This window comes from Macaca thibetana, chromosome 15 (genome assembly GCF_024542745.1).
Source record: "Macaca thibetana thibetana isolate TM-01 chromosome 15, ASM2454274v1, whole genome shotgun sequence".
Taxonomy (NCBI): Eukaryota; Metazoa; Chordata; class Mammalia; order Primates; family Cercopithecidae; genus Macaca; species Macaca thibetana.
This window is the reverse complement of record NC_065592.1, coordinates 4,899,694-4,924,841: the sequence shown is the minus strand read 5'-3', so window position 1 is coordinate 4,924,841 and position 25,148 is coordinate 4,899,694. Positions and strand designations below refer to the sequence as shown.

The 25,148-nt window shown below is 54.0% G+C and overlaps 2 protein-coding genes and 1 long non-coding RNA gene across 9 annotated transcripts in view; 1 reads left to right on the top strand and 2 right to left on the bottom strand.

The window, feature by feature from the left end:
* DPH7 (diphthamide biosynthesis 7) overlaps positions 1-25,148 on the top strand; it is an 807,287-nt gene that overhangs the window by 269,871 nt on the left and 512,268 nt on the right. The gene's annotated exons all lie outside the window — the stretch shown is intronic.
* Positions 1-25,148, bottom strand: part of CACNA1B (calcium voltage-gated channel subunit alpha1 B) — a 251,604-nt gene that overhangs the window by 55,706 nt on the left and 170,750 nt on the right. For all 4 annotated transcript variants that reach the window (XM_050759692.1, XM_050759688.1, XM_050759689.1 and 1 more), the window contains 10 exons: positions 22,558-22,687; positions 22,149-22,208; positions 20,334-20,440; positions 17,473-17,569; positions 15,561-15,721; positions 11,985-12,122; positions 11,604-11,805; positions 11,123-11,287; positions 10,672-10,782; positions 10,136-10,219 (listed from right to left, as the gene is read on the bottom strand). In XM_050759692.1, the coding sequence (XP_050615649.1) occupies positions 10,136-10,219; positions 10,672-10,782; positions 11,123-11,287; positions 11,604-11,805; positions 11,985-12,122; positions 15,561-15,721; positions 17,473-17,569; positions 20,334-20,440; positions 22,149-22,208; positions 22,558-22,687 (1,255 nt within the window). The remainder of the gene's footprint in view (positions 1-10,135; positions 10,220-10,671; positions 10,783-11,122; positions 11,288-11,603; positions 11,806-11,984; positions 12,123-15,560; positions 15,722-17,472; positions 17,570-20,333; positions 20,441-22,148; positions 22,209-22,557; positions 22,688-25,148) is intronic.
* Positions 296-8,467, bottom strand: LOC126937149 (uncharacterized). Of its 4 annotated transcripts, none has more exons than XR_007719647.1 (3): positions 7,006-8,467; positions 6,794-6,952; positions 296-6,740 (listed from the first exon to the last, which is right to left on the bottom strand). It is a non-coding gene; the product is annotated as an uncharacterized LOC126937149 (long non-coding RNA). The 4 variants fall into 4 exon arrangements; XR_007719648.1 differs by having other exon boundaries at positions 6,794-6,899; XR_007719650.1 differs by having other exon boundaries at positions 6,794-6,846.

The window sequence follows — 25,148 nt, the reverse complement described above, 5'->3', positions numbered from 1 at the left end:
CTCTGGGTGCCCTTGCTAAAACTCTATTTTGATTTTTAAGTTGGGGATGGGAACTGACAGTCATATTTTTGCCTAAGAAAAAAAAGTGCATTCACAAAGTAAACATATGAAGTGGCTCCAAATGAAAAACAGACACACAGACAAAACAAAGCACCATCAGTCCACACGACGGCTTTCCCTTCATCTTTTCTCCTCCGGGCAGAACAGGAGATGACCTGGGCTCCAGGAGCAAGGGCGGCCAGGGGACACCTGAGCTTTCCAATCGGCAGCTCTCAGGCCGCCACCTGCTGGTTGGGTGTCCAGGGCTGGCAGGGGCTGCCAAGGAGGGCTTGCTTGAACCAGGGTCTGAAACGACCACAAACAGCCCCAGGCTCGACTGTCTCGCAGCTGAGGGACGGAGTGTGGGTTATTCTGGCTGCCTGCATTGCAGCAGGCATCTGCCTTGTATCAAGGCCTCTGCCCTACGCCAGGGCCTCTTTGGGGCGTGGGGAGGTTTCCCTAGAACCCGGCTGGGCACTGGGGCTCTCTGCACATCTCTGATGTCAGCCCGCAGTCCGCAGTCCTCGCCCCTCTTGGAAAGGAGCCGCACATGCAGAAACCACCCCTCCCCACCAAGCTCTGTCCTTACAGCTGGGAGCTCAATGTTTCCATCACTTTATTTGATGAATAAAGGTTTCTGTTTCCAAAGAGGAGGCCTTAGGAGTCAGCAATGTGGCCCACCTGTGCCTCTCGGAAAGCGCACTGGGACTAACTGCTTCTGGGCGAGACGCACAGGGAGGAGGCAGCCATGGGGAAACACAACACCAGCGCTAGGGGGACTAAACTTTCCTGATTTTTCTGATTAAATGGCAGGTTTCAGCTTTTTTGCTTGGATTACTCACATCATTAACTTTTTTAAATCATAAAGCATGTCACGTAAAAGATTACGCGTAAATGTTCTAAAGAAAAGTAAAACCAGGTATCTGTACTTATTCATCACCCAGCTTTACGAACGGAACATCACCATCACTTCTGAAGCCCTTCTTGGGTCTCCCTGCCTCCTCTGCAGATGCAGCAACTACCCTTCCTTCTTGTTAATCACGGCTTGTCTTTTCAGCTTTACCATAAACTCTGAAAATGCATTCTGTTTGCCTGTTCCTGGCCTTTGTTCTGGGATCCGGCCGTTCGCAGGCTTCTGTGACTTGCGCACACCTGTGTTCTGACAGCAAACTGTTTCTGAGAACCATCCACACTGATGTCACTGGAAAGGGGCGCACACACAGAAACCCCCCAAAGCTGTGTTTCCAGTGGGGAGCTCAATTTCACATCATTTGTGTATTTTCACTGCTATGTGGCCCTTCACTGCATTAGCAACGCTAACAACTGGTACATTCTATTACCGACGGGCACTCGGATGCCTCTGGTTGGCAGAACACGGGTGCCAGAAACACTGGTGTGAAGATGCCTCTGGTGGTCATCTGCGCAGACGCCCTCTGGGACACACGCCGAGGAGTACAGTTACTGAGTTGTAAGCACCCGTCCAACTTTCGAGGTGCTGCTGAGCCCTCCCAGAGGCTGTGCCAGCTGGCACGCCCACCAGCAGTGCCAGAGTTCTGGTTATTTAGATGTTTTGAAAGAGTCTTACTCCGTCGCCCAGGCTGGAGTGCAGTGGCGCAATCTCGGCTCCCTGCGACCTCCACTTCCTGGGTTCAAGAGATTCTTGTGCCTCAGCCTCCCGAGTAGCTAGAATTACAGGGGTGCACCATCACGCCTGGCTAATTTTTGTATATTTAGTGGAAACGGGGCTTCACCATGTTAACCACGCTTGTCTCGAACTTCTGACCTCAGGTGATCTGCCCACCTTGGCCTCCCAAAGTGCTAGGATTATAGGCCTGAGCCACTGCACCTGGCCTTCTCTTCCTTTAAAAAAATTTAATGTCAACATTATACTAGCCTAGTTAGAGAATGTTCACTCTTTTTCTGTTCTCTAGAAAAATCCGTTTAAGAGTGGAATGATCCTTCCTTATATTTTAGGTAGGAATCTAATGTGTAAGACCACTAAAATCTGGTGTTTTCTTTATGGGAAGATTGTTTATTGACTCGTCTTCTTTAATGCTTTAATAAAGAACCATTTAGGGTTTTTCTCTATTCTTTTGTCAGATTCGGTCATTTACATTTTTCTAGTAATGTGTTCACTTACCTCGGTTTTCGAATGTACCGGAATAAACTGTTCACAATATTCTCCTTCACCTTATTCACGTTAATCTCTCCTGTACCTGCCGTCATGACCCTTTTCTCTGCCTTACATCATGTATTTCGCCTTCTTATTTTTCTTTGATTAATCTTGCCAGAGGTGTGTCAATTTTTAAGTCTTTAAAGAACCAAGTTTAGACTTTGATTCTCTCTAGTCTTTGGTTTCTACTTTCTTAATTTCTATTCTTAGACTTTTCTTCTACTTTATTGAGCTTATTCTGTTATTCTTTTTCTAACTTTTAAAGTTAGATGCTAAACTCATTAATTTTTTACATTGTTTTCTTTTCCTAATATAAACATTAAGGTTGTGAATTTCTAAGTACTGCTTCAGCTATCTCATGAGCTTTAACATATAGTATTTTCATTGTTTTTCTGTTGTTTATATTTTCTAATTTCCATCATTTCATCTTTTACCCATGACTTAGTCAGGAATTTCTTTCCTCAAAAGTGAGAAGGTACCGTTAGTGTTTCAGCCACACAGGCCCTGTGATCACTTTGCTTCTGTCCACACCGGCTCCCAGTGCACTTTCACACCCAGCAGCGGCAGTCTCTCCTTCTCCCTCCGTCTCTCCTCCTGCCTCCCCGCCTCTCTCTCTCTCTCTCTCTCTCTCTCTCTCTTTTTAGAGATAGAGTTTTGCTCCGTTGCCCAGACTGGAGTGCAATGGTACAATCATAACTCAGGGCAGCCTCGAACTCCGGGGCTCAAGCGATGCTCCCACCTCAGCCTCCCAAAGTTCTGGGAGTACAGGCTTGAGCCAGCGTGCCCGGCCCACTCGAGTCTCTTGATGTGGGATTCCCACAGGCTGCCAGAACCTGCTTTGCATGAGGAGCCCAGGCTGCACTCTCCTGCCCCTCACTGGGACAGCTCTGATGTGGCATCCACCCCACCCTCAGAGTCCCCCTGAAGGAAGGAGCCCAAATTACATGGAATTGCTTGAAACTGGATCTCTTCCTTATCCAACTGCCGCCCTCCTCACCAACTATTCCTGGAAACACTTCCTAAAAAATCACATTTGGATCACAGGTTCTGATCCAAAGACAGGTGGCACCAGAGGTGGTTCCTTGGAAGCTGACTTGGAAGGATGGAGCCCTTGGGGAGTGGCTCACTGGCCAGATTCTCCTCTGCTGGTGGGCGGTAAGTGAGGTGACAGTAACTCCCGGTATGCTGTAGCATTAAAACTGCTGAAACCTTCATCTTGGGTAAATCTGTAAAGGGTTGGAAGGGGTGCAATAATGATGCTGCAAGACATCATTAGCATCCACAGGCTGTCAGGAATGGGCACTGCAAGGACGGTAGAGCAGGTGAACCATAGCTAAGTGCCCCCAGTTACTCTGGGGAAAAAAAAAGTTGTAAGTGTAAGTTGTCAATTAGCAACTCCAAGCATAACACAAATGTGGTCTGTGGTGGATTGTGCTGACCAGCCTGGGACTCGAGGGAGGACCAGGGATCTGGAGAGGGCTCCACAAGTCTCTCATGCTCCAGCGTCAGCACCCGCAGAGGGAGGGCAGGCTGGACATGCAGAGCAGGAACACCAGTGTGGGCGTGCCCCCAACACAGAGTTCTCAGATGTCCCGGGACTGCCTGGGCCTGCAGGAGCGTCCCCTCCCTGCTGGAGGACCTCACTTTGTCTTGCCTGAACACCTGCAGGAGTCTCAGTGAGGTGGATGCTTTCCACAATGGTGCTCACTCTCCCCAAGATCCACCTCACTTCCCACGCTGGCCACTAGACTCACAACTCGAGTTTTCACACAGCCCGACTGGGGAAGCCGTGGTCCTGCTGAGTGAAACCCAGGCTGCTCAGTGAAGGGCTGTGTGATGTAATGGGTATGTGCGGGAGGAGTGTGGGAGGACCATGGTGGGAGGGACTGGATGAGGATGGGTGGAAGACAGGCTGGATAAAAAACTATTTTTAATGTAGGGGAGCTTTCTCCCATGACTCAGGATCCAATGCCCTGGCAAGGGCACCTGAAGCAGGTGCTAACAGGCTGCGGGGATGACTCCCAGGAGCTTGGAAAACCTCATGGCCCACATTAAATGAGGTGGGGGGTGCCAGAACGGCCTTGGCAGATGCTGAGCACAGGACCAGAAGGCTCAGAGAGGTGGGCATAGAAAGAACCTGTCATGTACGATCTAAGTGCCCATGAGCCAACCAGCTTCTCAGAGCATTTTGGGAGCAGGGCACTGGCATCACGCACAAGATCCCTGGTGGTTATCTCCTGCAGGCCAGGGTTGATGGGAGGAGACACTGTCATGGAGCAGGGATTCTTTTGGGCAGAAGAGAAGGCTCCGGAGCTGCAGAGGCTCCATGGCAGCCCACAATCACACGAGGCTGGCTCCCTTCCACAGCTGGCTGCCTGGAACCACTACAGTGGGTGGCAAGGCCCCAATGGCAACCGAAAGCCCTGACCTGCAAAGGTCCACGGTGGCAGCTAATCAGCCATGACACTCCTAGGGCAGGACAGAGGGGCAGCGCCAACAAGGATGCTGCTTGGTGAGATGAACGTCCGTAAATATGGAACTCAAAGGAATCCAAGTAAGTGAGCAGAGGCTGGGATCAGCCACCACAGTGGACAAACACACTCCCTCCCTGTCTCTCAACCAGTCCGTTTTCAGATCCAGGGTCCATAGCTTAGAGGAGAGACGGGGCCGCCTTGCAGAAGAATCCTGCAACGCAAGAGGGAGTCTAGACAGCAGTCATTCATCTGCCCCTCCCCAAGGAGATCTAGCTCGTTTACTTGAGAAACTGCACACCGGAGAAAGAAGAATCCCTGGATGTTTTGAAGGCTGTGGGATACGAGGTCCAAGATAACACTGATGCCAAGGAACTAAAATGAGATTGTGGCTCCATGTCAGTGTGCACAGGGGCCAGGACACCAATGAATCCCTGGCCCAGGCCCATCTCTCAGTGGTCTCGTGTGCCCGGGCAAAGCTGGTGTTCATTTGCCTTGTCCTAACTGGCAGAATGCGCCACACTGGCCCCTCGACATGTGAATTCGACACAACAATAGGAAAGTCCTCAACACCGACACCCCCCAGCCAAAAGAGTAAATTATAACACTGCATCCAGTATGGAATGGAGAGGTTAATGCCACCTTGAATAATTAAAAGACAAAGGGGTGGTTGGTCTACACCTCATTCCCATTTAATTCACCAGTATGGACCATGCAAGAAAACTGGATCACAATGGATCACAGTGGACTACTCCCCAAATAACCCAAGCACAGTACCCAGTGCTGTGGGAGATTTGATATCTTTAAAGAACAGAACTGCTCAGCCTCTGGGACTTGGCACACAGGTGCCAATCTGGTGAGCACACTCTTCAGCAGTCACTGCTAGGCAGGGTCAGAAGCAGTTTGCATGCACAGCAGACATTCACAGTCTGACCCTATGTCACAACACAGTCCAAAGGGACTCTTAATCATTTAGAATTCTTATTTTTATTTTTCAGAGACAGGGACTCACTTTGTGGCCCAGGCTGGAGTGCAGTGATGCGATCACAGCTCACTGCAGCCTTGACTTCCTGGGCTCAGGCGATCCTCCCACCTCAGCCTCCTGAGTAGCTGGGACTACAGGTGTGTGTCACCATGCCTGGCTAATTTTTTAAATTTTTTGAAGAGACAGGGTCTCGCCATCTTGCTTAGGCTGGTCTCCAACTCCTAGACTCAAGTGATCTTCCTGCCTTGGCCTCCCAAAGCCCTGAGATCACAGGTGTGGGCCACTATGCCTGACCAAGACATTCTTCAGAACACCACACTGGTCCACAACATTGATGACGTTGTATTACTTAGATCAGATGCCCTGACGTGATAAATCTTATAAGGATTCATGGACCTTCCATGTCAGTGAAGTTTTTAGGGGCCCGGTGGTCTGGGCTATGCCAGGACAAGGACTCCAAGGTAAAAGATAAGTTAGTGACTGCCCCTCACACTTCTATTGCAGGTAGGCTGCTTTGCGTTCTGGAGATGGTATAAGCCACTCAGGAAATACTGCTGTGACTCAAAACGCTGCCACGTTTGAGAGGTTTCAGAGCATGAGTGGGGTCTCTAACAGACCCATGACGTGACAGCAATGGCCCTGCCACTTTGGCCACAAAACCCAGCAGCCCCCAGGGTCCCTGATGTGTAATGTGGTAGGTAAGGACACGGGGTGAAGTCCTGGGAAAGCCTCCACAGATAAGTCAGTGCAGACACCTAGCATTTGGGAGCAGGCCACGCCATCTACAGAACGGAAGCGTAACGAGAGGGCCCAACCTAGCTCCTGGCCCTGGTGGCAGCTGTGTGTCACCAAGAGACACCACTGTCTATGACACCAAAGCATCTCCCCATAGTGGTGTGCTGTCAGACCACCACAGGCCCAGTGAACAAGGGAAGGGCTCCTGACCTCTGTGACCAAACCCAAGCATGTCTAGAGGACACAGCACCCAACATGTGGCCCAATTCCCCATGACATGCATCTCCATTGACCAATGACGTCCTCACCTCACTCCCGCCATCACCATGACACGCACCTCTGTCGACCATGCCGTCCTCACCTCACTCCCGCCATCACCATGACACGCACCTCTGTCGACCATGACGTCCTCACCTCACTCCCGCCATCACCATGACACGCACCTCTGTCGACCATGACGTCCTCACCTCACTCCCGCCATCACCATGACACGCACCTCTGTCGACCATGACGTCCTCACCTCACTCCCGCCATCACCATGACACGCACCTCTGTCGACCATGACGTCCTCACCTCACTCCCGCCATCACCATGACATGCACCTCCATTGACCAATGACGTCCTCACCTCACTTCCGCCATCACCATGACATGCACCTCTGTTGACCATGACGTCCTCACCTCACTCCCGCCATCACCATGACATGCACCTCTGTTGACCAATGACGTCCTCACCTCACTCCCGCCATCACCATGACACGCACCTCTGTTGACCATGACGTCCTCACCTCACTCCCGCCATCACCATGACATACACCTCTGTTGACCAATGACGTCCTCACCTCATTCCCGCCATCACTTCATAGGGATTCACTACAACTTAGGGGGAAACATAGACCTAGCTTGTGGATGGGCTGCTTGGTGTACTGGTGCAGGCCTCACTACAGCCTCACATGGGAACAGCCTGACAGACCACTGTGGAGCAGAGCCCTGGGCAGGGTACCTGGTCAGCTCTGTGTGTGGTGGAAAACAAGCTGCCTGTGCTGAGGATAACAGGGTCCGAGGCAGGCACAAACGGCTGGTCAGGACCCTGGAGGGAACAAGGTCTAGGGGAGAGGCAGACAGACAGGCTTTGGGAACAGGCATGGGGTACCGGCCTTTGTTTTGCGAACCAATGCTCACCATGGGGCACTAAAAACCAAGCATTGGGATAAGTCGACCAACAGATATCGGCTAGCCTCTGTCCTCACCAGCCCCAGTGTCCACACAGCAGACCTCTGGATAGGGTGGCCATCATGGCCAAGAGCCTCTCAGCAGATGATCCAGCCATGATCACTGACGATTATCTACCTGGGGTGAGCAGACAGCAACACTGGGCCTCCATTTGGTGCCATGCCTTGTGGCTGTCAACCAGCCACCTAGTGGTCAGCCGACTGTATCAGACCTCCTTCTCCTGGAAAGGGCAGTGATTTGTCTCAACCGGGATCCACCCACATCCCAGGTGTGGGTTTGCCTTTCCTGGTGCAGCACTGTGGCAGCACTAGCATCTCAGGGCTGGTGTCAGAGATTTCCCAACACAGGATTTCATATAACATCAGCTCAGAGCACACGCAGGGGATGCATGTGAGCCAGGTGACCTCAGGGTCCACTGGACCATCTAACGCAACACCACTCAGGAGATGCTGCCCTGACCTTAAAGGCAGAGACAAAATGCCAGCTTGGTGAAACATTCATGGGGTTGGGCTGCCATATTTCAAGAGGAACGAATGGCCAATCGATGGCACTGGGTGCCCAATCAGTAAAATGCACGGATCAAGGAAATGGTGAAAGGAGAAGTGGCCCCTCTCACCATCGCTCCAGAAACCCAGTAGGAACTTTGTGCTCATCTTCCCCAAATTTAGGTCTGGCAAATCTAGAAGCCCTGGTTCAAACAGGTGGAGAAGGTTCTACCACCCAACACAAAAAGCCATGGTGGCCACCTGGTCACTTGGGGCTGCTTGTGCCAGAAGGCCAGTGGGCATCACAAAGAGTGTCCAGGCTGGCCAGATCACCTGACCCTCATTATTGTGAAGGGCAGAGTTGCCACTGCATAGTTCTGGGAATCAGGGGCTTCACTGCGCCTTTCTCCATGCTCCTATGAACATACTCCTAGCAGCAGTCTCCACTGTGACTGGATTACTACAGCAGCCAGGATTGGACAAAGGAATGGCAGCAAGTAGGGACTTGGGATGCACAGGACTTGGGGCTGCTTGTGCCAGAAGGCCAGCGGGCATCACAAAGAGTGTCCAGGCTGGCCAGATCACCTGACCCTCATTATTGTGAAGGGCAGAGCTGCCACTGCATAGTTCTGGGAATCAGGGGCTTCACTGCGCCTTTCTCCATGCTCCTATGAACATGCTCCTAGCAGCAGTCTCCACTGTGACTGGATTACTACAGCAGCCAGGATTGGACAAAGGAATGGCAGCAAGTAGGGACTTGGGATGCACAGGGCTGAGGGTCTGGGTCACCAGGCCACCAGGCCAGCAACCAGTGCAGCAGAAGGCTGGCCACAGGTCAGGGGCTCTAGAAAGGGTGGTGGGGGGAATGGGATGATGAACATCAGCTCTGCTTGGACCAGCACAGCAGAGGCAGCTCTGCTCTGTCTCCCAGACACCATGACCAGCACCATCCTGAAGAACGAGCACAGTGAACCCAATGTGAAGTGTGGGCAGAACAGGAAGGAGCCCTGGCACTCTGGCAGGTCCTCCCGATGGTGTCAGACGTCCCTTCAGCCTTAACAGTTTGGGTGCAGAGGCTCCTTCACAGCACTCGTGGCTTACTCGGGGAGCCGGAAGCATCTGAGAACTGACACCCCAGGTGCAGCCCTCAGCCTAATGCCTTGCGGAGGGTGCAGAGGCAAACACATTGCAGTTCCCTTTCCAGCAGGGATAGCTCTGAGGTGCGACCTAGGCTGCTGCCAGAAGTCCCTTGGGAGATGACGCACACCGACCCACCAGGACGGCTTGGGACGCAGCATTCTGGTCCTTCTCTTCCCACCCATTTCCCCACGCCCTCGGCTGGTTTCTACTGGGAACACCACTTAAGACGTAACTTCCACGTGAGTGCTCATTTCTGCATCTGCTTCTCCAAAATTCAACCTAAGACCAAACAAATGAGGTTTCTGCCATTTATCTCCAGAGTAATGTGTTGTACTCAAAAAATGTTGCTTTATGATCAGACGCTGTGGCATTTGTTGAGATAAGCTGACGTCCCAGCACTGGGCAATTTTAAGGCATAATCCACATAGCTTTGGTAAGAATGAGTATTTCCCCACATATAAAGAGAGAGAGAGAGAGAGAGAGAGATGGTGGGGGCAATATTTTAAAATATAAATCCTTACGGGTTTCAGTTTATATATTTTCGATACCACCTTGTTAGATACACATTATACAGATACAAATGTAAGACTCACATCTTCTTGGTTACTTGCTACCATGGAGCTCCAGGTAACTCTCAGGCCCAAAAGATGTTTGAGAACCACTTTGTTACGCAAGAAAGAACATCTGCTGAGGTAACACCCAATCCCTAAACTCCACCCCTGGAGCGAAGCCTCCACATGTCCAGGGGGTCCATCCAGGGGGTCCTGGGGAACCCAAGAAGAGGCCAACACAGGGCCTGGAGATGCACTGAGGGGAGCAGCCTCTAGAAGGAAACCACCTGGGGACGCTGAAGGAGGGACAGAAATGCTACTTACCGCAATCTCTGTTACTAAAATATCAGTAATACTTCCCAACACAGTGACAAAGTCAAAGACATTCCAGGCATCTCTGAAATAGTTCTAGGGAAAAAGAAGAGCAGTTAGTGCCAGCGGCTGATGAGGGCTCTGTTGGCAAAGAGGTATAGGTGGTGGCCCCGATCAGGAAAGGGGTGAGGGTGACAGACACAGGGCAGACGGGCCACCCCAGGGGGCACGCACAAGGCCAGAGCTAAGCAGATGTCAAAGCCAGGGACACAGACACCTCTGGGCCTGGGCAGAGGCAGGACTAAGGGCCATGTGTCCAAAGAGGAAGAACCCAGCCCTGCCGGCCTCCCGGGACCTCGGCTGGGGGCAGAGCTTATGCAGCCGAGAGGGTCAGAACAGCCCCTTCCCCAGAGCCCCTGTAGTGTCACATACACTCTGGGTACTTGGAAAATTCCCAGCTCCAAATTGTGAGCCCCCAAAGGTCGCCCTACAGACGGGGAGCCAGAATGCAGGCTGTCAAAAGGCAAAGGGGGGACCAAAGCACGTACCAGCACCCCAAAGGCGATGATCTTCAGCACGCATTCCATGGAGAACATGGATGTGAACACGATGTTCAGGCACTTCAGCATCAGCTCGTACTCATAGGGTGCATCATAGAACTGCCCGGGGAAGACGTGCTGTTGGCCACGGGTTTGGCAGCCCCAAGACACCCCATCTGGGACCACCATGACCAAGCAAGGGGGGCGGACAGAACTCCATGCCTGCCCAGGCCTGGGACACCCCTTCCTGCTCTCCACGAGTCCTCCCAGAACCTTCCCACCGTCCCAGCCCACAGACAACAAAGGGGAACAGGATTCCACAGGCATCCCGTGCTGGCCAGGGTGCAAGGCCATTCCTCTTTGGCTCATGCCGGGAGGAAGAAGGCTGACTCCGCTCAGCCTCAGGGTCAGATCCCAATCCCTAGCAGCGCCAGCTGCCCCCGTGCTGAGCCCCACACACCTTCATCATCAGCACCACGGTGTTGAGGGCTATCATGGCCATGATGAAGTACTCAAAGGGTGGGGAGACCACAAATGTCCACGTCTTATACTGGAACGACTGCCTGTTTTGGGGCATGTACCGTGTCAGGGGTTTGGCGCTGATGGCGAAGTCAATGCAAGCCCTCTGTCAGGGGAGAAAGGAGCACAGAGACTCAAAAGCAGAAAGCCTACCCTGTGACGTCTACTGCACCAGCCCCGTCTCACCAGCCTCACGGGGAGCCCTGATGAGAGAGGGCAAACCGAGGCAGCCCAGACCTTCTCCAAGCAGGCCTCAAACCACCAAATCCAGTCCCTCTGCAGGAGAAAGGAGGCCCTGCCCCGGTGTTGGCAGACAGTGGCAGCGAAAGCTGACCCGGCTGTGAGTGACTTGTGTGCAGGAGGAAAGCCTGACAGTGCTGCTCACGCTGTCCACTGCAAGACTCCACAGAGCGTCCACCTACCTCGTTCTTCTCCAGGCTGCATTCAGACATCACCTTGTCCCCCTGCTCCTGGAAGGTGATGATGATCAAGGCCACAAAGATGTTGACAAAGAAAAAGGGAAAGACCACAAAGTAGACCACGTAGAAGATGGACAACTCCATGCGGTACCCAGGGCTCGGCCCCTGCTCCTCATAGGTGGCATCCACGGAGTGTTTCAGCACCCTGGGCCAAGAGGACAGCGTGTGTCAGGGAAACCCCCAAAGGAGACAGCCCTAAGAACGCAAGACCTGCACCACAAGGATGGGTCTGCTTCCACGCCTGAGCCCAGGGATGGAGGGAGGAAGGGAGGCCGAGCTCAGGGACTGCCTGCCCCAGCTACGGAGAGCAGGATGAGCACTCACATGGGCCAGCCTTCTCCCGTGGACACTGTGAACAGCGTCAGCAGAGCCCAGAGCACATTGTCGTAGTGAAAGTCATATTTCTTCCACTGCCTGGGCTGAGCTTCCACTTCCTCCTTCTCATAATCCAAATACTGACCCCTGGGAATAAGAACATGGGAGGTTAGAGGGCAAAGACAAAAGATCCAAATAAACCCACGTATCAACCGACACTGAAGAGAGTGTTGAAACCACTCCGTGCGGAAAGAACGGCCTCTCCAACAGACTGTGCTGGGACAACCGGATGTCCACGTGCAGAAGGATGAATGTGACCCTGCTTCACTCCACAGACAAAAACTAACTCGCGATGGATTCAAGACCTAAGTGTAAGGAGCTACAACTACAAAATGCTTAGAGGAAAACAGGGGCAAAACTTCATGACCTCAAGTCTGGGAATGGATCCTTAGATGTGACACCAAAATCATGAGCAACAAAATAAAAAATACAGAGGTAAATTAGGCTGCATCAAAATCTGACACTTTTGTGCTCAGAGGACATCAAGAAAGTAAAAAGATAAATCCACAGAATGGGAAAAAATACTTATTTCCTAATCCTCTGTCTGATAAGGGAGTTGTATTTAGAATACGTAAGTAACTATTCTAATAAATTAAAAAAAAAACAAATAAAAAATGGGTAAAGGATCTGAATAGACACTCCTCTGAAGAAGATACACAAATGGCTATTAAGCACATGAAACGCCACTCAACACCAGTCGTTATCAGGGAAAGGCAAATCAAAACCACCGCGAGACACCACTTCACGCCAACGACGATGGCTGTAAGTTTAAAAATACCAAAACTAAAAAGATGGAAAACAACAAGTGTTGGCAAGGATATGGGGAATTCAGAACCCTCGTGCATTGCTGGTGGGAATACACAATGCTTTAGCCACTTTGGAAACAGTCTGGCATTTCCTCAAACAGTTAAACACAGAGTTACCCAATCACCCATTAATTCCACTTCTAGGTACATACCCGTGAGAAGCGAAAACAGATCCACACAAAAATGTGGACACAAATGTGTACGACAGCATCATTTATAACAGCCACAAGGTAGAAACAACTCAATGTTCATCAGCAGATGAAAGAATAAGGAAAATGTGGCAGAGAGCAGATATTCAGCCGTAACAGGGAACGAGGCTCTGACACAGGCCACTGCGTGGGCAAACCTGAAAACATCACGTAAAAGAAGCCACTCACAAAAGACCACACGTTGTATCATTCGGTTTACAAAAAATGTCCAGAACAGAGAGGGTTACAGAGATAAAAAACAGATTCCTAGTTGGCTAGGGGTGGGGACAGGGACGTAGGGGATGATAGTTAAAAGGTGCGGGTTTATTTTTCTTTTTTTTTTTTGAGGTGCTGAAAACGTGTTCTAAAATTGACTGTGGCGATGGTTGCGTGTACCTGTGAATATACTAAAAACCTCTTAATTGCACACTTTCAGTAGATTGTTATAAACAAACAGTATAATGTGTTAGTTATATCTCAATAAAGCTGTTCTTTTGTTTTTCATTTTCGGTTTTTTTTTTTTTTTTTTTTTTGAGACAGAGACTCGCGCTGTCACCCGGGCTGCAGTGTAGTGGCACAATCTTGGCTCACTGCAACCTCCGCCTTCCAGGTTCAAGCGATTCTCCTGCCTCAGGCTCCTGAGTAGCTGGGATTACAGGTGCCCGCCACCACACCCGGCTAATTTTTTGTATTTTTAGTAGAGACAGGGTTTCACTATGTTGGCCAGGCTGGTCTCCAACGCCTGACCTCATGATCCACCCACCTCAGCCTCCCAAAGTGCTGGGATTGCAGGCGTAAGCCACCGTGCCCGGCCTAAAGCTGTTTTGTTTTTGTTTTTGTTTTTTTAAAAACCCCATTACACTGGGTAAGATTGACCTTTTCAAATAAACAACGCTGGGTGAATTGGATATCTATCATCAGAAAACATATCTTAACCCATACCTCATGCAACACATAAAAATCAACTTCCAAGTAAATTGCAGATCTTAATATGAAAGGCAAAAATAACACTTTTCAGAAGAAAACGCAAGAAAACATGCCTGGCCTTGGGATAGATTTCTTAAACAGGATATGAAGAGTATTTAGCATAAAAGAATAAAAAGGATTAGTTGGACTATATTAAAATCAAGAACTATGGTTGGGTACAGTGGCTCATGCCTGTAATCCCAGCACTCTGGGAGGCCGAGGCAGGAGGACTGCTTGAGCCCAGGAGTTCGAGACCAGCTTGGCAACATAGCAAGACCTCGTCTCAACAAAAAATTTTAAAAATTAGCCAAGCATGGTGGCACGTGCCTGTAGTCATCCGAGCTACTCAGGAGGTTGAGGAGGGAGGATTACTTGGGCCTGAGAGTTCGAGGCTGCACTGAGCTGCAATAGCAGCAATGCACTCCAGTCTAGGCGAAAGAGTGAGATTGTGTCCCAAAAAAAAAAAAGAAAGAAAGAAAGAAGAACTTTGTTTTTTAAAAGACACCATTAAAAGAGTAGAAAGCACCATTCAGAGGAGGAGAAGACGTCCGCAATCTGTACGTGTGACAAAGAGTTCCTGTCCAGAACATTACATGATTCCTGGTAACCAACAGGAAAGAAGCAGACAGCAGACACAGGACCACAGGCAGACACTTCCAAAAAAGAACACCTAAGCAGCCAATCCCCCTAGGAAAGGGGGCTCAATCTCACAAGTATAAAATTAAACCATGGTGAATGACCACCACACCCAGAAAGGCAAGACAGAAAACACCAAGATTTAGCTAGGCTGTGGGGCTGGAGAGAGCGTAATTTCACACAAGGGCCTGGCAGCATCTACTAAGGCTGAGCACACACACACCCAGGACCCGGCAATTCCACTCCTAGACAGATACATCTCCCTGAACTGCTACTGTTCCCTGGCGGACATGTGCACGTGCAGCCGCGCTCCCAGCCGCGAACAGCCAAGTGCCCACCACTCACCAGTACAGGAGGAAGCTGCACGATATTCACACAGAGGCAGCTGGGACGCTGCTGCGTGGGCAGGAAGACACTGTGGGTATTGCCTGGCCCAGGGTCCACACAGGCAGCTACCCAGCTTTCCCCCAGCTCTTCCCCAAGGCCCCTCTCCTGTCTGCTTTGGAGGCAGGGCTGGGCACAGGAAGCTCTGAGGCCTCACGCGGACAGTGACAGTGGATCCCGTCATCGGACAGTCCCTCTGCCTCACAGCCCAGCCAAGATCTCTAGGGCTCAGGGAAGCCCTGCTCAGTGGGCACCTTGAGCTCCCTGGATGTCTGTGTCCCTCAGAACATACCTGGTTCCTGACCCTGCTGAGGTGGAAGTGCTGGGGGCCCCTGGTGTGGTGCTGGGGAGGGGATGCATTCCCGTCTTCTGTGGTGACACTAGCACTTCTCAAGCAAGCCCCTCCCTGGCCCTCAGGCAGGGTCCATGATGCTCGCAGTGGAGTCTCCCGCCGTGTGACCAGCTCCACCTGATCCCAAGGGAACTCCCAGTGTTGTCTGCATCATGGGGCTGTGTGTCTCACCTTGCACCCTGCCTCAGTTTACCTGCAGTCTCTCTCCAGCTCCTTGGATTCATCTGTGCAGTAGAAAAACTTCCCTTTGAAGAGCTGCACGGCAATGACAGCAAAGATGAACATGAAGAGCATGTAGACAATCAAGATGTTGAGGACATTCTTCAGGGAGTTCACCACACAGTCAAACACAGCCTGCAGGAGGAGGGGCGGAGCCATGATGAGGGGGTGGAACCATGGTGGGAGGGTGGGGCCATGAGGAAAGGGGTGGGGTCATGGTGGGAGGGTGGGGCCATGAGGAAAGGGGTGGGGTCATGGTGGGAGGGTGGGGCCATGAGGGGAAGGGTAGGGCCATGGGGAGGGGTGGAGCCATGAGGAGAGGGGTGGAGCCATGAGGGCAGCCACAGAGCCATGATGAGGGGGTGGAGCCAAGGTGGGAGGGCATGGCGATAAGGGAATGGGTGGGGCCACGAGGAAAGGGGTGGAGTCATGGTGGGAGGGTGGAGCCATGAGGGGAAGGGTGGGGCCACGATGAGATGGGTGGAGTCATGGTGGGGGGTGGGGCCATGAGGAGAGGTGGAGCCACAGGGAGGGGCTAGAAGCAGGAAAGGATGTGAAGGGACCCAGAAGAGAGGACCTACAGGATGGAAACCTGAGGACCACTGAGGTCCAGGTGGCCCCCAGGCATTCCAGTGCCCTGCAAGGCCCTCAGACCCCTGACCGCAGAGAGGCTCCACCGCCAGCTTCCTTGACACAGATGGCCCGGATGGAGGGGCAGGAGGTGCTAGAGGCAGTGGCTGGATGCCTAGGAGGCCTGACCTCACAGGTCAGAGTTCAGCCACGGAAACAGGAATGACCAGGAGCCCAGGCCAAGCTGCACCAGGAGGGGCTGGGCCTGTGCAGAGAGAGTGCAGCCAGGCTCTGCCCTGCACTTGCACCCTGTCCCTCAGAAAAGCAATTTGGGCAAACTGAGGATAAAGCAGTAGGCTCCAGGACAGGGACACATGTGCTCTGCGGCCCGAGGCCAGCCTGTCATCAGCCATCACCACCGGAGGCTTTCTCTCGGGTCTCTCCCAACCCGGAAGCTCAGCCTTCCCTGTGCACAGGATGCTGCCCTCAGAGCTGGGAAGACACCTCCCAGGCTGCCCTGATCTGGCTGTGATGGGAAGGTGGGGCCACAACTGTCTCCCACAAAGCAGCCTGGCACACTGTGGATGACCACTGCACAGCGCCACTCGGTGCCACTCCTCCCTGGACCCAGTGGGCCTCCGACGCCTTCCCCAGCTGCCTGCCAGCCCACTCCTTCACATACGGGTTCTAAGCAAACCTTCTTCTCTAAGTCCCACATTGCCTCAGGTCTCAATGGCTTGATTTCCAGTAAAAGAATCTGCTGTATAAAGGTTTGGGAGAGGAAGTGAGCGGAAACTTTCTTCTCTCAGTCCCACATTGCCTCAGGTCTCTATGGCTTGATTTCCAGTAAAAGAATCGTTTGGGGGATGAAGTAAGGTGAAGCACATGAAGCAATTCGCACAGGGCCGAGCACAAGCTCACAACGACTAGGTTTCCGCGTGGCCCTATGAGTTTGGGTTTACACTCTGTCTTTATCCAGAAGCTCAGCCCGTGCCCATCCCCCTCTCAGCAGCCAATGTCCCAAGCCCCTGACCTCCAGCATCTCCCTCCACCACCCTGCGCCTGTCCCGCAGCCTTTCCCATACTGCACTGCAGCTGCTGAAGAAAAACCTTGTGCTGCCTGGTCCTGCTGGGCTAAGGAGGATCCTCACAGGAGGCTGCTGGGAACAAGGTCTACTTGGGGTAATGGGGGCTTACAGCTGAGTGAGCCCAACCCCCTCACGCAGGGGTGTGATGTGAGCACACACACTCATGCACATACATGCACATGCACACATGCACAGCACAGCCCTCAAGCCCCAACTCCAGGCTCCAACCTTGAGCTTGGGCAGCCGTTTGATGGTCTTGAGGGGCCGCAGGACACGAAGGACTCTCAGGGACTTGATGGTATTGATGTCTTTCCCTTTGGATCCTCTAGAAGGGAGAAGCCACAGATGCAGACAGGCAGGAGGCGTGGGTATGCCCAGCTCCCACGTGGCCCCCCCAGGGTCTGGGTCCTGCTCCCCTGTGCGTTTTGTCTCAGCCTCCAGTGTGGAGGACACATGCGCAGAGGCCTTGCCCTGCAGGTGCCACAGGCCACCATGACTCTTCCCAGAGGCTGCCTGGCCCAGGCCTCATCGAAGGACAGGAGCTGGGACCAGGGCAGCAGCATCTGGTGCATAAGGAGAAGAACCATCACCCCGACACCCATCCCACCCACCCCAGCTTCCAGGAATAAGAGGACAGAAGGGACCTGCATGAGGACTGCAGACCCAGAAGTGGAAGCCCACAAGCACATTTCTAGGGCTAGAATCTTCTGGAAGGGCTTTTTTCCTTGCTTTCTGGGCTGGCTAGAGGGAGGTAAAGGGGACTTGTCTGACCTCTGCCCTACAGATCTCCTCAGTCGCCCTAACGTTCCTCCCGCTGACATGAAACTGACAGCAGGAAGACAGAAGAGGGGAAGGAGAGTAAGAAGAGAAAAAGTCAGACCAATACAGAGGCAATGCATGAGGCAGGGTGGACTAAGACAAACAAGGGGAGAGGGAGGGAGGGAGGGAGGGAGGGAGGGAGGAAGAGCCACAGAGACAGACATGTCGACGCGACCCAGAAAGCAGCAGACAGGAACACTCATGCAGGGCACGGACAGCAAGACAGGAAGTCCGGGAAAGAAAATTCCAGGCACAGAAGCAAGCGGAAGTACAGAACGAGCGGGCCTCCATCAGGGCCCCTCCAAGAAAAAGCCAGGGCAGACCCATGTCGCTGCCTCCGCCTGTCAGGGACACAGAAAGTAGCAGGTTCTGGGGTCTGGCCCTCCCACGACCCTACTGAGGCCGGGCCAGCAGCGTCGAGGAGAGGTGTCCCCCTAAGAAGGTCCCGGTTCTCAGAAGCAAAGCCACTCTACTTGGTGGGAGGTGAGGGTGGGAGCTGAGGGCTCAGGGCTGGGTGGGATTCACTCACACATGGAGCCCTTCCCCACCCTGCTCAGAGGTCACATCCCACCACGTTCCCTGGGGAAGGCCAGCTTGCAGGGGCAGCCCCTGCCCCCTGTGCTCTTCCTGGGGCTCCAGCCACACTTGGGGCTGAGCAGGGAGTGCTCGGTCACCCTGAGCCGTGTGGCTACACGGTCCCTTCTTCTCCCCTGGCTGTAGCCTACACTCCAGAATCAGATCAACTCCCCGTGAAACGCTTCCAGGTGGGAAGAACCCAGCCTCCTGTCTCCATCACCCAGTGCTCCCGACACCCACTCTCAAACCAGCCTCCTCCACCAGCTGAGGGAAGAGGGGACGGGGCGGGAGGGAGGGGATACTGTTTTGTCGCCCAGTAAATGAGGCTTTCTGGGGCGGCGTCCATCTGGGGCCTGCTCCTTTTCTCCTGCTCTGAGGCCGCTTGGATGGGCCCAACCCCTTCCCCTCCTCCTGACTGGGGGACCCCTGGCTGCAGTGTTCCCACTCCTAAGGCCTATGGTGATGCTTTAGCAAAGTTCTCATTCCTTTATCACAGAAAGAGGAGACTGGGAACTGCAGGGGGCTGGAATGGAGAGGAAAGAACGCCGGTCTTCCGGAGAAGTGCTGCACTGGAAGCACCTTACGATGTCCCCGGTCCTTGGGCTCCGGCCACAGGTGGCAGTTCCCTCCCGGAGCCCTTGCTGCCCTCCAGGCCAATGGCCCCAGTCTCCAGCCCTCACTGGGGACAGCCTGCTCACCAGGAAGCTCCTCACCAAGGGCTGACCATCCCCAGCTCCAGCCCAGCTCCCCGCCCCGCTCCCAGCGGCATGGCAGGAACCCCTGGCCGGGGACTTGGCTCCCGGCAGCATGCGCCCCGATGGGGTGAAGGTGGATGAGCGGGGGGTGAGGCTGGAGATGAAATGACCCAAGAGGGGCTGCTGGAATGCTGTGATGTCAGGGACAGCGTGTGGGGGAGAGCAGGCATTACCCCACGAAGCTCCTGCCGAGTCCAGCAAGAGGAAGACAAAGAGAACAGAGTCAGTGGCGCCAGGAGCAGCCCTCCCAGCGGCTCGGAGAGATGTGGACCCTCCCTCATGTCTGTCGTCCACTAGGGGTCTTCCTGGTCTCTGGATCTCACCCCACAACTCCCCGCTGTATTCCCATCCCCAGCTGTAGCTGAGCCCCCGACGACAGCCTCCATGCAGGGTCTGAGGAAGCCAACTCCAGGTCCAGCCACAGCAGGGCCAAGTGCCACTGGCTTGGGAGTCAGAGACATCTAATGCCCCAAGAGGGGAAGGCGACCACCAGTTCTGCCTTGGGCGAAAGCACCAGAGGTCTCCCTGGGTCAGGAGCAGACTTGCCTCAGAGCAGGTCAAGGTGAAGTTGCCTCCAAGGACCTGGGAGGCAAACGCTGGGCACACCAGAGGCTGTGCCACCCGGTCCCAGAGCCACAGGCCACACCAGGGCTTCCCAGCCCCACATAGTCCCCACCCCTCCAGGCAGGCGGGGATGGTCCCAGGGTCACAGGCCACGCCAGGGCCCTACCTAGTTTGAGAGCCACAGACAGACCTCAGGCCCTCCTGACCCCAGGCAGCCCCGCCCCAAGCAGGCAGGGACAGTCCCACATAGACAGCAACAGAGCCACAGGCAGCCCAGGGAGGCCCACAGCAGGGCCTCTTCCTTCTTCCCTCACCCTCATGCCCATTGTGACTCTGGGGGCACTCCCCAGCCAGAGCAGAGCAAACGTTACTTACGAGAAAGCAAACGCCACCAGGGCGCCACTGACCACAATGAAGTCCAGAATGTTCCACAAGTCCCGGAAATACGCCCCAGGGTGAAGCAGCAGTCCCAAGTCGATCATCTAGGAGGGAGCAACACACTTCAGGTACATGATAATCCAGAAAAGACAGGCAGAGGCCAGGCGCGGGGGCTCATGCCTGTAATCCCAGCACTTTGGGGAGGCTGAGGCAGGCAGATTGCTTGAACCCAGGAGTTGGAGACCAGCCGGGGCAACAGGCTGAAATCCTATCTCTCAGGAAAAAGTAAAACATGGCCAGGCATGGTGGCTTACGTAAGCCGGTAATCCCAGCACTTTGGGAGGCTGAGGCAGGCGGATCACCTCAGCTCAGGAGTTCAAGACCTGCCTGGATGACATGGTGAAACCCCATCTCCACTAAAAATACAAAAAATAGCCGGGCGTAGTGGTGCACACCTGTCATCCCAGCTACTTGAGAGGCTGAGGCATGAGAATTGCTTGAACCCAGGACAGAGAGACTGCAGTGAGCTGAGATCACGCCACTGTACTCCAGCCTGGGTGACAGAGTGAGAGCCGGTCTCAAAAAAATAAAACAAAACAAACCCAGAAAGACAGGCAGAGCTAGGCTCCAGAGTCATGAGGGAGGAATATAGCTCTAGGTCCCCGTGGAAGGCTCAGTGTGGCTGAGAGTGCACACGTATGTGCACACCTGTGACTTCAGTGCACCTTAGAGACACCTTCACACGCCCTGTCAGAGTAGGGAGGCACGGCCTAGGTCACGCCCCGAAGGGCCTCAGTGGGCCTTTGGACCTCAATGCCATGGACCCAAATATCCCTACACGGCTCGTGACCAGCTGAGATCCTGCCTGGGCTCCCAGCTTCCCTTCGGCCTGAATAAGACTGAGGCCTCCATCTCCATCTACTCCTCCACCGCAGAGCTGTAGGCACACATGGCCCCAGGGAGCTCAGAGCTCGCCCAGATCCCCTGCAGGCAAGCTCAGAGCAGCGGGACGGCAGTTCCACAGACCTTCACTTGCATCCTGGCTCTGTCACTCCTGCTGCTGCAGTTCTGGGCCAGCACCATAACCTCGCTAAGTGTCTGTAAAATGGGGATGATGACGCCCACCCCGCAAAATTTTGCAAGAGCGAAATAGCAGAGGTAACGTGCTCGTGCATCTGCTGTCAGTGCTCCATACGCACACGCTGCCTTGTGTGCATGCATGCGGGCACACACACACCCTAAGCTGCACGGAAGTCACGGACATGCAGCTGTGTGCACACTCAATCACACTGAAGACACAGCTGCATGAACGCACAAGGGCCACACTAGTCAGACAGTGATATGGGGGGACCTCGTACCAACACTTAGAGGCAGACAGGGAAGGACTCTGGATCTATCATAAGACAAATGTCCTCCTAAATTCAAGTCTTCAGCACCCACTTCCAACAATCTTCCAACACTCTCTCTCTCTCAGGTCTCCTCCTCCCCGAGCCAATGCCACGCAGCCCTCCTCCTTTGTTGTCCCAAGAGGGAGGGCCTCCGCCCACATGTGCACATTGGAGAGAGACTGTAGCTCATGTGTTCAAGAAACCAGGGCAAGTGGAGGCCCAGGCACGACGCTGGGGAGCACTCCCAGTGGGGGACGTAATTTCCTCAGTGAACGACAAAGCCTCTTTGCACACGTTCACGTGCTGAGCACACACCCAGTTCACACCTACCATACGTCTTAAGAGTTTATAGGAATTGTGGTTCAACCCCTGCCCTGGTCCCATCTCAAACACTGGGGTCACGAGGGGCAGCCACATATCTCACCTTTATCACCATCTCAAAGGTAAAGACACCAGTGAAAATGTAATCCAGGTATTTCAGAGCCTGAAACCAAAAGGAAGGTTACTCTCAAAGGCTGGGCTGAAACCTAAGCCAGGTGCCCTCGGTGGCTCTGACTTTTTCCTCGGAGTCAGCCAGGAAGCCAGGAAGCCTGTGGACAACGGTTCTGGGAGGGGGTCTCCGACAAGCCTGTCTGGGAATAGGCCCCCTCTGCCGCACCGTCTTCCTGTCTGCAGACCTTCGGTCCCGCACTCCCAGGCACACAGAGAGAGGAAGGAGGGGTGTCCTGTGAGAAGACAGGACTCCAGTCCCACCCCAGCCCCTTGGGCTCCTGGGAAGGCACCCAGCTCCCGCCCCACAGCCTGGCGGGGGCCCGGCCATCCGGGCCACTCACATTGTTCCTGGGCGAGTCCGTGTGCACTGGGTCCTCAGCAGCCAGGGCGATGCTGCTCAAGGCGATGACCACGAGAATCACCATCTCGAAGTACTTCATGGTCACGATGTAGTGACAGAAGCGGCGGAGCCTGTGAGGGAACGCACGGATCACAAGGCCCACCCGCTGGGTGCGCCAGCCCCCTGCCACAGGGCAGGCTCAGCCCATCCCGCAGAAAGGGCTCTGGGCTGCCTCAGGAAGCTGTGGCCCCAGAGCTTCGCTTGGTCCCTGTGGTTGGAGGTGGCAGCCAGGTGACGGAGAGTGGCTGAGATTCCTGAGAGGGCCTCCCGGGATAGGGAGTGGGGAAGGCTGCAGAACCTCACGGCAGGGGTCAACAAAGCAAAGCTCACAGGCCAGATCGGGCTGACCTGTTTGTGTGAATAAAACTTCACTGGAGTACAGCTACATCCACTCATTACCAACTGTCTGTCCATGCAGCCAACAGCATCAACTACCCGGCCCTTTCACGGAAGAGGTCAGCTGCGGGCAGCAGGGAGGGAGTTGCTCAGAGAGGAAGAATTTCAGCATCAACATTCTCAGGGAGGGCAGGTCTCTCTTGCCCTAGGAAAGTTCTCTGGGGCCTGTGCGGGGTGTGTGCCCTGTCCAGGCTCCCAGGGTGCATATGAACATGCTCCACACACTGCCACATGCTCGCCTTTTGTTCCAGTCCCATCTGCCTGACTCACTTGTTCAACATTACTGAGCACCTACCCATCACAGGGGCTGTGCTCTGGCGGTGCCTCCCCTGCCTCGCAGGCATGCCCACCGCCCCCAGTCCCTCTCAGCTCTTCCTCTCACCCACACCTACAAACCCCCAAGGGCCATCCACCTTAAGCGGCTGCCCACATCTCCCTCTTCCTCGAAGGGAACTCTGCCATCTAGCTCCTGCCCCTGTGTCCGCAGAGCTGTTCATCCCTGGCCCACCGCCAGCCTGCTGCTGCCTCAGCCCTTGCCACTTCCCCTCCTTAAAAGGGCTGCCTTTCCTTCTAAATCAGCCGTCATCCACTCCAACTTGTGTCTGGGTTTCTGGCACTCAGCTCTACCCCCAGCTCAGATCCTAAGTCCACCTGGCCATGAGACATCCCCAGCCGCCCCAGGCTTTGCAGGGTCTGCAGGCGGGACTCCAGCAGCACTGCAGGCCTCGGTGAATGCAGTGCCTTCCGCCACTGTCAGGCAGAAACTGGGTGTCATCCTCGATGTCTCCTTCCCCTTCCACATCTAATTTATCACCAAATTCTGTAGATTCTGCCTCTAAAATTCCTCCACACGCACTTAACTTCCAAACCTCACCACTATGAGCACCCTGGTCTAACCACCACTGCCTCTCCCTGAAACCCTGACCGTCTACTCAGTGGCCTCCATCTGCAGTCTCCCCATAAAACGGCCCTGCTGGGCTGCAATCTGAGTGCCCCCACCGTGCACATGTCCCACGCTCCTCAGCGTGCTCCGGGACGGTGTGACCCTCCAACGCCGCAAGAGAACAGCCAGCCAGCCCCGCCTCCCCTCTGTGTTCCAACCCAGCTTTGTCCTCGGCTGTTTGCCGTCTGCTGGCTTCTACTTCTGGGCTACTGTGAACACTCCACTAGCTCCTCCCCCTCTCCCCTCTTCACCTTAACTCTCACTCATCCTTCAGGTTTCAACCAAGATGTCACTGCCACCAGAAAACCTCCCTGGCCTTCTCTCACCTGCTCCCAGAATGCCAGTGCCTTCCCGTGTTTCCTTTTCCACCCCGGGTCACCGCCCCCACCTGCCACTGCACTGCCAGTCCTGACATGGCAGGGTCCACGTCTGCCTCCATTACCGCTTTACTCCTAACCACAGCAGAGCACGGTAAGCTCCCCAGACATGTGTGTTGGATAAAAGAATGATGGGAGGGAAGAGGCAGGAAGAGGGGATAACACAGGGCTTGGTGGAAAGACGGTTGGATGGTGAAAGAAGGGGATGGACAGATTAGTAACCAACAGGGGCATGTCCACGCAGCCTTGCTGACCTCTGCCCTCCCGGGCACCTGCCCAGCCCCTGCTCTGGCCGGGCAAGCTCTTGTGTGGCTCCACCCCTGCTCTGCCTCTCCCTCTGCCTCCTCCTCCTAAAGCTCTGCTCCAGTCTCACCCCAGAAGCCCCACCTGACCTTCTCATCTACGTTTTAGCGCCCAATGGTCCGCATCTCCCCGCCTTGCTTTGTGTTTCCTCCCAGCACTTATCACTATCTGCATCTTATGTCTTTTACTTATTTGTCGTGTCTGTTGTCTATCTCTCCCACCAGCACACAGGCTTAGCAAGGACAGGGGATCTCACCTGTTTTGTTCATTCCTAGCTATTCCCAGCACCTGGAGTGCTGTCTGCCACATCAACACTGGCTGGACTAACAGAAGCTCCGGACTGAAGAGTGGATGGCGGATGCATGAAAAGTGCAGGCACGGACACACGGACAGACATGCAAATAAACACAGTGCACACATGCACGGCACACAGGCGCCAGGTGTGATGGGAAGGCAGATGGATGGAAGTGTATTTGAGAGACAGGGCAGACGGGGTCCCTGTGTGCAGAGACA